Source organism: Penicillium arizonense (genome assembly GCF_001773325.1).
Source record: "Penicillium arizonense strain CBS 141311 chromosome Unknown PENARI_contig020, whole genome shotgun sequence".
NCBI classification, from domain to species: domain Eukaryota; kingdom Fungi; phylum Ascomycota; class Eurotiomycetes; order Eurotiales; family Aspergillaceae; genus Penicillium; species Penicillium arizonense.
The window spans coordinates 356,220-367,283 of NW_019173297.1; the positions used below are offsets into that span (position 1 = coordinate 356,220).

General features: G+C 49.7%; 7 protein-coding genes across 7 annotated transcripts; 5 read left to right on the forward strand and 2 right to left on the reverse strand.

Annotated features, from left to right (window-relative positions):
• Window positions 1-1,828: 1,828 nt before the first annotated feature.
• Window positions 1,829-2,356, forward strand: PENARI_c020G04098 (uncharacterized protein; the record flags this gene model as incomplete). The annotated part of the gene is made up of 1 exon (XM_022634983.1): window positions 1,829-2,356. The coding sequence occupies one exon, from the start codon at window positions 1,829-1,831 to the stop codon at window positions 2,354-2,356; it is 528 nt and encodes a 175-aa protein (XP_022485137.1).
• Window positions 2,357-3,251: 895 nt separating this feature from the next.
• PENARI_c020G10821 (uncharacterized protein) lies at window positions 3,252-4,607 on the forward strand (the record flags this gene model as incomplete). Its single annotated transcript, XM_022635102.1, has 5 exons — window positions 3,252-3,390; window positions 3,462-3,471; window positions 3,581-3,736; window positions 3,856-4,129; window positions 4,188-4,607. The coding sequence occupies 5 exons, from the start codon at window positions 3,252-3,254 to the stop codon at window positions 4,605-4,607; spliced, it is 999 nt and encodes a 332-aa protein (XP_022485187.1).
• Window positions 4,608-5,150: 543 nt separating this feature from the next.
• PENARI_c020G02366 (mannosyltransferase complex subunit MNN9) lies at window positions 5,151-6,378 on the forward strand (the record flags this gene model as incomplete). The annotated part of the gene is made up of 2 exons (XM_022634960.1): window positions 5,151-6,278; window positions 6,358-6,378. The coding sequence occupies 2 exons, from the start codon at window positions 5,151-5,153 to the stop codon at window positions 6,376-6,378; spliced, it is 1,149 nt and encodes a 382-aa protein (XP_022485144.1).
• Window positions 6,379-7,414: 1,036 nt separating this feature from the next.
• Window positions 7,415-8,287, forward strand: PENARI_c020G00398 (SDR family NAD(P)-dependent oxidoreductase; the record flags this gene model as incomplete). Its single annotated transcript, XM_022634924.1, has 2 exons — window positions 7,415-7,880; window positions 7,968-8,287. 2 exons carry the CDS (start codon window positions 7,415-7,417, stop codon window positions 8,285-8,287), a joined length of 786 nt encoding a protein of 261 aa, XP_022485078.1.
• Window positions 8,288-8,418: 131 nt separating this feature from the next.
• Window positions 8,419-8,883, reverse strand: PENARI_c020G11613 (GFA family protein; the record flags this gene model as incomplete). The annotated part of the gene is made up of 1 exon (XM_022635115.1): window positions 8,419-8,883. The coding sequence occupies one exon, from the start codon at window positions 8,881-8,883 to the stop codon at window positions 8,419-8,421; it is 465 nt and encodes a 154-aa protein (XP_022485082.1).
• A 451-nt stretch (window positions 8,884-9,334) lies between these two features.
• Window positions 9,335-10,051, reverse strand: PENARI_c020G07546 (uncharacterized protein; the record flags this gene model as incomplete). Its single annotated transcript, XM_022635044.1, has 1 exon — window positions 9,335-10,051. The coding sequence occupies one exon, from the start codon at window positions 10,049-10,051 to the stop codon at window positions 9,335-9,337; it is 717 nt and encodes a 238-aa protein (XP_022485180.1).
• A 673-nt stretch (window positions 10,052-10,724) lies between these two features.
• Window positions 10,725-10,897, forward strand: PENARI_c020G07652 (uncharacterized protein; the record flags this gene model as incomplete). The annotated part of the gene is made up of 2 exons (XM_022635047.1): window positions 10,725-10,799; window positions 10,883-10,897. The coding sequence occupies 2 exons, from the start codon at window positions 10,725-10,727 to the stop codon at window positions 10,895-10,897; spliced, it is 90 nt and encodes a 29-aa protein (XP_022485059.1).
• Window positions 10,898-11,064: the final 167 nt, after the last annotated feature.

Below are 11,064 nucleotides of genomic sequence, written 5' to 3' on the forward strand. Positions count from 1 at the left end.
ACCCGTTTAAGCCGAGTTCGATTACTCTTTGCTTTTTCTGCCTTTTCTGCTGTTTGTTACTGGGCTAAGCCCGTGACTGTAACGGGGTCATCGTATCGTTCAGCTGTTACTCTCCGGCTCATCCGACACGCACACACTCAAATTATAGTACTATATTTTTCTAGGCAGTTTCTATGTAAATCCAACAGATCTAAAGATATCCTATTCTGCAGCCTACCAGATGTGGCACTGATCCAGGGGGTAGCTAGTTGGTGGATGGGAGCTTGGACGGGAACCCAAGACATGTACGCACCCCAGAGCAGAATGAGGGTGTATAGCGGGAGTCCAAAAGGGAGATTTACCCTTTGTCCACAGCCAGTCAGCATCAACAGTTTCCTTCCACGCGTGGTGATAGGTGTCGGGTGACGCGACGGCCCTTGCAGCACGGATAGGTGGCTTTCGCTTTAGATTGGCTTTACAAAGATGCAGCCTGGCTGACCTGAGTCGGTACCCGGAACGTCACTGTTGGTGAGTCAAGACGCGTGTGAGTTACTGTACTGTAGAAATGACCAGGCGCCTCGCATGACACCCCCGGCCGATCAACCGCGACTGCACGGGGATCTTCATCCCCCGTTGCCCGGTTCTCTATTCTTCGATCGTAGATGATCTTGTTCACATAGTGTGAAGAACTAGTTTCAGACTGTGCCTTGGAAGACCTTGGTCACCGGGTTATTGCGCGTGGGGAAAGGTGTGAGGGTTTCACAGGTGCCTGGGCTCTTTAAAGAGGAGAGAATGCCCTCGAGGAAGTGAGAAAAATTTCCACATTTTGTTCCAGGCCAAGTTCTGATTTCTTCCGGGGCCCCACTGCAACGGCACATTCGTCATTGCGATAATTTTGAAGTATAGAAAGTTGCATCTTTGACAGTATGTATATCTGTTTTGTTTTTTGGTTGATTGATACACGGGTCCATTTCTATTGTTTTTTTCACACCAGTGTGTATATGTTATATGACCCTAATACTATGTAGAATACAAAACGTGACGACATTCCATGCCATAGTGGGACTCCCCGCAAGTGTCCTGCGGGTGCTTAATGCACACTAACGGGTCCCAGATGAGAAAACACTCTGATTCCCCTTTTCCCTTTTCTTTTTCTTCTTCTTCTTCTTCTTCTTCTTCCTCTCTCTATCCCTCGTCACGCAGTTCTCTGTCCCGTAAGTCAATCCTCCCTCTTCTCCTATCCCATCTCCTTCCCAACTGCCCGGATGTATCTATAAGCGGGTATCTTTTCCACTGTTTCGTCATTGGCCTACCCCTGTCCACATTCCCGTCCGTGACATAATTTGTCGGCTATCGCGAGACTCTCATACCTGGAACACGTGTGGCATTCCTATTCCATTCCCATGCTGATCCACTTGCAGGCCAATCATCGGACTCCGACCGGCCCTCGACATTCCGACCAAGAGAGCATCTTGAGAGTCTGATCATAAAGCACGGTTACCCCACACCCGTGTCGCTCTCATCACTAAGGGATTTGACGGCTACTTCATCTACTTATACTCCCCCTTCGCCCCGTCGTCCATACCATCCGGACGCCATTCCGATCGACACCTTTGAGTCACTCTCCCTGTCTTCAGCCACAAGACCCATTCCCATTCCAAGAAGATCAAGTTCAATCTACGAAGAAGACTTGCCTGTCACACCGCTGACCGGCCGTTTCGACCACGACGACTACTTCGACGATTGGGAACGCGCGTCTCAATCCGCGAGGTCCCGGCATATCCTTTCACCAATCCAGTCAAACCGTCCCGGCCGTTATTCATCCAGGCTCCCACCACCAAGGACAAGGATGCGGTCTGATAGCTCGCCCTTCTACTCCCCGGTTGCTTCTCCTGTCATGTCTCCACAACGCTCAACGTCGCCTCAACCCCCTCGTTCTCGAACCCAGAACACAGCAAAGCCAAAGCCCATGCAGGGCTTCCATCTCGGCAACTTGCCCCGATTCCATCCTGCTGTTTACCAGCCCAATGCCACTACGTCCACCACGGGACCTCCTTCTCCACGGCAATCCCGGCAACCCACTTACCGTACTTCTGCCAGCTCACGGGACATGATTTGGCAGTACCGCGAGTTCATGGAGAATACCCATCAAGGTCCCTCGGCGCCCCGTCTGGATCCGTTGGTTAGTCCTGGCCCCGTCACTCCACTGGCATTGGAGGCGGGTGACTACCTCACCAGTGGCTTGGTGAACAACACATCCGAACGGACCCCGCGAGATGTCCCAAAGAACTCCGGACCCCCGCCTGAACTTGTTGAGAAATTGATTGCCTACGAAGAGAAGGCTCAAAAGGCTCGCAAGGCTGCCAAGGGCCGTTGATGCGTCGGTTCCACCGTCTCATCTCTCACCGCTCCTGCATCAAAAATGGTGTTATGTTTTCTATATTTTATTGTGTTTCTTTTTTTTTTTTTTTCCCCCTAGTGGGATTCATGCATAAGACCCATATTTGCTATTTCTGCAACTTTTCGGTGTTTGGGCATCAAAATGAGCTTCGAAACTCATACAAGACTGCCGATCCAGTATACATGGGATTGTTTTTCTGATTTATCTTGCGCGATCATTGTTTTAAATGACCAACGTCCTCTGCTTTAGCTCACGTTGATCTTGCATCACGATGTCATGTATCTACAAATTTATACCCCGCTCCAGTCCTGCTTTGGACTAGCTTTTTCCATCAATTGATCATCTCTCATCTATACTCGATGGTGAGGTTTGACCTACACTAGTAACCTGCATCTATCATAACTCAACTGTTATATCTGAGGTCATTCAATAATAAGTCTAGGGTCCAAACACCAAGTCCAAACGGATAACCCCGGATAAAAACACCCACCAAACTAGGGCTAAGATGTCGTCAAAGCATCCGATCACCGCCTGAGGCACCGACCCCGGAGCTACACCAACCCTCCCCGAGAGGAATCTGCGGGGCCCAAAAGAATAATTAAAACGAACCTCTCCCTTTCCCACTCTCCAATCCTCCTCAATTACCCCATTTCAACCTTATTTACACCCTCCATACTCAGGAAAACCCCCATCCACCCCAAAGAGCCACTGCAAAGAATCAACCCCCTTGTCAACAACCCCGGACTCACTATCCTTATCGGCATCCGTCGCCACCTTGATCGCCGCGCGCACGAGCACTCCGTCATTTCAAGGCCTATTCTGACGCATTGGCACATCTGGGACCCGAGATCGTGGGGCTATCGCTTCCACCATGACATCGGCGCCGGCGCCTTTGCCCGTTTCAGCTCCGTCAAATACGGCGGATACCGCGCCTGTTAATGCACAGACTCCCAAATCGAATTACAAGGGTTTTGTTGCCGGTGTCTTTTCGGGTATTGCGAAGTTGAGTGGTAGGTTCTCTTTTCCTCTTGATTTGATTGCTTGGGACTTGTGCTGATCGGCGCGTTTTTGCTTTTTTTAGTTGGTCATCCGTACGTACATCTATTTCGCGTCGTTTACCCTCGGATCTCTTTTCCTTGCCTGGGGAATTTGACTTGACTTGATTTGACTTGGTTCGCTGGTTAACCTCGATGCGCGCAGATTCGATACTGTCAAGGTCCGACTACAAACGAGTAAAGATGTCCAGTTCCGTGGGCCGTTGGATTGTACGCTACAGACGGTGCGGAAGGAGGGTGTGAAGGGGTTGTATAAGGGTGCTACGCCGCCGCTGGTCGGTTGGATGGTCATGGATTCTGTGTAAGTGGTTCTACCCCTGTGGCGTCGCATAGTCGCATATTGCCCTGGCGAGCAGCGCTTTGAGTGTGACTATGACTATGACTTGCTCGTGAATGGCAACTAACGCTATGCGACTACAGCATGTTGGGTTCTTTGACCCTGTACCGCCGATTACTTCTCGAAAATGTTTTCTCTAAGCCTCATATCCGCCCTTACCTCCCTTTCTCGAGCTTCCAGCCCGACCTTGCTACACTCCCGAGTTTCGGACATGGCATTGCTGGTATTATGGCCGGCACGACGGTCAGCTTTATTGCTGCCCCCGTTGAACATATCAAGGCTAGACTGCAAGTCCAGTACGCCGCCGACAAGTCAAAGCGCATGTATAGCGGGCCGATTGACTGTCTCCGCAAGATGGTACGTCAAGCAGAAACCACACCTCGATTTACAGACATGTCAACTAACACATAAATAGCTTCGCACACATGGCATAAGCGGCGTTTACCGCGGCCTCTGGGCAACAATCCTCTTCCGTGGCTTCTTCTTCTTCTGGTGGGGATCTTACGACGTCCTAACCCGCTACTTCAAGCAATCAACCTCAATGTCCGCGCCCGCAATCAATTTCTGGGCTGGCGGTATCTCCGCTCAGATCTTCTGGCTCACTTCCTACCCGTCAGACGTCGTTAAGCAGCGCCTCATGGTTGACCCGATGGGTGGGGCGCTGAATGACGGCGAGCGCCGCTTCCGCGGATGGAAGGACGCTGCTAGGGCTGTATGGCGTGAGCGTGGGTTGAAGGGGTACTGGCGGGGCTTTGTGCCTTGCTTCCTTAGGGCGTTCCCGGCGAATGCGATGGCTTTGGTTGCATTCGAGGGTGTAATGCGTACCTTGCCCTAATTTTTTATATGACGCGCCATTGGGCGCGAATATGATCTTGTACATACATCTAGGTTCGTTTATCGCATAGACTTATATACATACCAGGATATTGTCTCATGGATTCTTTGTTGGAAAAAGTTAGTTTGCGAGACAGAAGTTGCGATAGGTGGGTCCTGATGCTCAGGAATGTCCTGACAGGCCGCATTCGGCGATGCAGGGCGAGACCCTCATTGAGGTATCCCGCGATAACACGTAGGAGGTAGAAAATCCGAACGAATTGAGATTCGCAATTGGGCCATGCAGTTGAGATGAGATAGTGGAGTGACATGAGATCCCACGTCTCTTTCCGGAACTGCAATGGAATAAAATTGAACTCCAGCCTAACACCATTTCTCCAATCACTTCCTTACCAAAAGAACAGAGAACAGAACTACTCAGTAGTTTCTCATCTCGGAGGGTAAATTGGTGTACGTGAATGCCTGAGGCAACCAGGTGATCTCCAACGGTGTCACGAAATCACCAGACAACAACACATCTCGACAAACCCTCAAACCCACCAAAATGGCAATGGCCGTCGCACGCTCGATGCGCCGCACGAGCCCAATCAGCCTCCTGCTGGCAGCGCTCCTAGCATTCGGCTTCATTTGCTTCATGCTCAATCCCACGAGACCCTCCGCATCCACATCCGCATCCGCCGCATCCTCACAACAACGACAAGAAAACGCCGCCGAACACCCCCTCTCTCCACCCACGAAACCCTTTTTCAAATCCCCAGCCATCCGCAGCGATGGCCACCAAGCCGCACCCCCAGTCGTGCACTACAACCTCAACAGCCTAACCAGCACGGCGAATTCCGTCGCCAACGGCGAGCGGGTCCTGATCCTCACCCCGCTAGCCCGCTTTTATCAAGGGTACTGGGATAACCTGGAGAAACTGAGCTATCCCCACGAGTTGATCTCGTTGGGCTTTATAGCCCCGAAAACGACCGAGGGCAATGCTGCTGTCGCCGCGCTGGAGAAGGCTATCGCGAAGACCCAGTCTGGCCCTATTGATAGTCGGTTCGCGAGTATCAGTATCTTGCGCCAGGATTTCGAACCACCACTCACATCCCAGAATGAAAAGGAACGGCATAAACTTGGCGCGCAGAAGGAGCGTCGTGAGTCGATGAGTCGGGCGCGGAATAGTCTCGTCTTTACAACCCTCGGTCCGGCCACTTCTTGGGTTCTCTGGCTAGACGCCGATATCGTCGAGACGCCTGCATCTCTCATCCAAGATTTGACGAGCTTCGATCAACCCGTCATTGTGCCGAATTGTTTCCAGCGGTATTACGACTCCTCGAAGCGGAAGTGGGATATACGGCCGTACGACTTTAACTCGTGGGTTGATAGTGAGCAAGCGCAGAACCTCGCTGCGCAAATGGGCCCTGATGAGATTTTGCTGGAGGGGTATGCGGAGATCCCGACGTATCGCACGTTGATGGCTTACCTGCCTGATTTCAAGAAGCTTAATCCTAATAAGATGCTTGCGCTTGATGGGGTTGGGGGCACGGCGCTACTGGTTAAGGCTGACGTGCACCGGGATGGGGCAATGTTCCCTGCTTTCCCTTTCTTTCATCTTGTTGAGACCGAGGGCTTTGCGAAGATGGTTAAGAGGTTGGGGTATGAGGTTATTGGGTTGCCGGATTACTTTGTATGTGCTTGCTCTTATTCCTCTCCCCTTTTTGCCTTTTCGTCTGATGAGTTGGGTTTGCTAACATGGTGCTCTCTAGGTTTACCATTATAACGAGTAAAATGATGGGATAAACTTCCATCCGATTATCGTGAAGTCCTTGCTTTACTCTTCTGCATTTACCTCGCGCTGTGCGCTTCTCGGTCTCTCGTTTCATCTCATCTCTCTATCCCTCCTCATTTGAGACCAGAATTCATTAGCAACTCATCTTGGCGTTCGTGCTTCATGGGGATTTTCTATCTTCTTTCATATGTGCTACTTTGGAGTGTTTCCAAAGTGCCCAGATTGCCATTGCATTCTTCCATGTATTACTAAAGAACATGATTGGGTATTTGTTTGGCGAGGTTAGTTACCAGTCGAGTTCTATGGGGGCGTTGCTGGCTTGTTGATTCTTGTGCATTTTTTGGGGGTTCTAATGTGGCTTACTGTATTGCCATTTCCGATTCATCACCTTATTTGTTCGGTTAGATCATAGATTAACAGATTCTTTATTCTTAAGCCTCCTGATACTCGAAGACTATGGATACACTGTATACCAGACGGGAAAGTAGGGCTTAGGGTCTCGGATAGAGAGTCTTCCGAGACAGCACGTGACACAGATACAACGATGTGTATTGCCGGCCACTCTATAGGCCGGCGCAGACATGCAGAACATACATACAATCACCTGGAACGTGGTCGGTACCCGAGCTAACTATATCAAGTTATACTTCCGACTATACGACTATCTGGATATACAGCTAATTCGCATATACACCCCCCAGTCCCTGTATATTCAGACCTAGAACAACCAATACCCGCGTAATCGCAATACCACTCGGCAACGTCAGCTTCCTTGAGTGGTCCGATGTCCACGGTGCCGCTCGTAACCCAGGAAAATGTGGCGCCCCCCAATCAACTTACTCCAATATGGACAACAACGTGTCCAGCAGAGACGGAAGGCGGGTAAGAAGCCTCCCGTCCCCTAAAGTAAATTGAGCAAATGAAGGATATTTAAGCTCAGTAACCCAGATTTCAGTCGTAGAGTTCCACCCCTAACCTCTCTCTCCCTCTCTCTGTCCCTCTCTTACTTGGGTACCCCCAAAATCAGAATCAAAATGCCCGACCAAATCCTCAAAGGGAAAACATGCCTCATCACCGGCGGCGCCGGCGGTCTAGGCAAAGCAATCGCAAGCCAATTCCTCGAAGCAGGCGCCAACGTCGTAATCTGTGATATCAACGACGAGCGCCTCCAACAGACCTCAACTGAATTATCACCCAAGGGCCCCCTGAAGGCCATCAAGACAGATATCACCAACACTAGCGAAGTAGAAGCTCTATTCGAAACCCTCGTCGGCGCATTCGGCAAAATCGATGTCCTGGTCAACAACGCCGGGATCATGGACCACTTCGATCCTATCGGCGATCTGGATATGGAGCTTTGGGACCGTGTCATGGCGCTTAATCTTACTGCTCCGGCTTTGTTGAGCAAATTTGCCATCCGCAATATGTTGCTGCAGGAAAATGTTGATGGAAGGATTATTAATATTGTTTCTGTTGCTGGGAAAGCTGGGTGGGCTAGTGGTATGTATTCCTTCTCTTTTCCAGTTGAAGTTTCCCCTGGGGATGGATAGATCTAGAGAACTTGAAACTGATCATACTGTCTTCCAGGCGCGGCTTACACAGCCAGCAAACATGGTCTCATTGGCTTAACCAAGAACACTGCCGCCTTTTATGGGACCAAGGGGATCAAGTGTAATGCGTTGATGATGGGTGGTATGAATACCAACATCGTTGACGCGTTCAAGACTGGTATGCATATGGAAGGGTATCAGAAGATGACATCGATTCTGGAGTCGATTCAGGCTCCCCTTGTTGATCTTGACGAGGTTGCGGGTTTCTGTGTTAATATGACTTATGGAAAGGGAGCTGGCCAGATTAATGGGGCGACTATCGCTATTGATAATGGGTGGACTTCTGTTGTTGGATAAGAGGGCTACATGTATATGTGTGGTTTTCTTTATAGCGATGCTTCTATATTTCCTCAATACACCTGTAATTACTGCAAAGCTCCGAGCAAAAAGAAGAAATTAACCCATTTCCAACCGTTATCTAGACACATCTAATTTACCAACGGATTCGGCTTAGGAGGCGCCTCCTCCCATCTCTCCACACCCTCGGGAATATCAACAATGGCCTCCTGACACCAAATATGAACAGCAGACCTCAATAGCTCCCTATCAAGATCCTCCAAACAACCGCCTTTGACATTGGTAATGGCCGAAAAATGCGGCTGTTCACCGGGTGCAGGCACCGAATCCCGGAAGCGATGGAAAAGCCGCGAACCACAATTCTTGCAGAAAATGCACTCCATGTCACGGCCCTTGAGCGTAACGCGGGTATAGCTGCTCACCAGCTCCGAATGTGATGCTGGGAGCTCGAAATAAGGGAATGTTGCCGTGATGCCGAAGGCTGAGGAGCTTTGGTGTTGGCATTCTGTGCAGTGGCAGATCCATAGTTTTAGGGGTTTGTCGGTTGGGGTTGTGAATTGAATTTTGCCGCATTGGCAGCGGGCTTTCATTCCCATTTTGGTGTTGGTGGTGGTGTTGCTGTCAGGGAATGTAATGGCTTAGGGGCTGTGGTGGAGGTTAGATCATTTAAGGTTGGTGGGGTTAAGAGGGGAGACATACGTGCGTTTGAAGGCGAGCACGGGTCTCGTGACTATTCAGACAACGGAGAACTGGAAGAGTAAATTGTTTTATGCGAAGCAACACGTACGTAGTTTGATTTCTCTTGGATTTTACAAATAGTGGACTTCATTTGTTTTCCAGATTGCGCGGTCGACGACCCCCGGCTATAATGATACAAACAGCTACAATTACTTGTCACACGCAATGGTTTACTAAAAGACATTGGGTATTTATGCTAGCGCGATCAATATAGATCGTGATGCAAACAGAGTACACAACTAGCCTAATGCACAGTCCTAAGCTTATATCCGCCAAGGTATCCCAGACCCTATAAGTTACAGGCAATTCTCAAAATCCAACAGAAACCTCAACCCCCCTCAAAGTCCGATGCGTCTCAAACCCAACCTGCCCAACACAATCCCCATACTCATAAGCATCCTTCAAAGCCCCAACCCTCCCAGGAGAAACCGGCTTCCCAAAAGTAACCGCACTCCTAGGCAAATCCTTACAAGAATGCCCACCAGCAGCATTCCAAGGATAATACTCCACGAAACCCATCTGATCCCCCACAATACCACCAGACCCCTCAGGAAGCGTATAAGAGCCAACGCGAGTCTCATTCCCGCTAACAGCATCAATCAATGTACCCGTCCACGTCGTGCCGGCTGTATTATTCACATGTAGCAGATAAGTGTGCGCATACGAGCCTTCGATGTCGATTGCACAGCTTACGCCTGCGCCGCCGTCTGCGCCATCGCTGCAGTTTGGATCTGTTGAGGTTGTTCCAGCTATGAAGCTGGAGAAGGCAGCGTGGAGTTTGGGTTTGGAGTTGGTGTCGGGACGCGGTTGGAGGCCTGTGTAGCCTACGTCTTTTTGGTTCTTGAAGCTGTATTGTTGGGCGAAGTAGAAGCCGCTTTCGTGGCTTGCGTTCGCTATGTTCATTGGGAAGGTTATCTCCTGGAGGGCTTTGCTGCTGTTGTTTACGTTCCAGGTGATGCCGACTAGGGCTTGGGTTGGTTGGAGGAGGAGGGCGAGAGTTGGGATGATTGTGGTGGAGAGCTTCATTTTGGGTGGTTTGTTGGATTTATTCTTTAGGGTTGATGGTTTGATGGGTAGACTTAGGTGTGATTTTGTGGCCCTTTATAGTCATTATGTTGAGGTTGCATTCATAGCTTTGGATGTACACAGTTTGGTAGTTGTGGTGCTTTATCAAGACGAAACATGGCGGCGTTTCAGTACACATCCTGTTCTGCAAACTTTATTATTGATCGGATTGTAGTAAGATTGGAGCTTCATTTTGAGGTACCAGTTCTGGTATTCGACTCCTCAAATTGAGTGCTAGGTCGGAGTATGAATGTCGTCCGATTCTGACGTGCTATACGTTGGTGGTTGGGTTTGAAGTTATTTTGAGCAGACACAACAGCGCCAAGTCATCAAATCGATCACTATGAAGGCATTAAAATGATACTCTTCCTACCTACTTGTCAATACGCTCTGTAATATATCCATCGATCCTGATCACGGTATGGGAATCCATCGACAATAGGTTATTATATCCAACTAGAGAGGGAGATGGGCCCCAACGTCGGGATATACCGATTGAAGCCGACTATTTCGTGAAGTCATCATTGACTGGGACACGGTCAGGGGTACGACGATCCCCGCGACCAACCGATGACAGCTGCAGGGCGTGTTACAGGGGTAACGAGATCTGTCGATGTCTCTATTTTTCTCAACCATGACCACTGGCACAGACACTGACACCTGCATGGACACAAATGCCGATAAGATCGGCAAGATCTTCTGCGCCAGGGTCAGTCAATTAGACAGGGTTGTCAGTGGAGCCACTGCCGCGTGAAGCGGGCGTGTCGAGGTAGTTGACCCGACTCATTCAAGAACATCTCTATCTAAAGGTGTGAATTTGGATGCAAATAAAATTTGCTCATCTAGGCTCTGTCGATGAAGCTTGGTCCTAAGATAGAATACATGTATACTAGCACAGTGATTAGCCAGAGAGTACTACTAAAGTCCAGCACCATAACGAAACCCACGCGGAGGAGAAAAGATTCCAGAATATA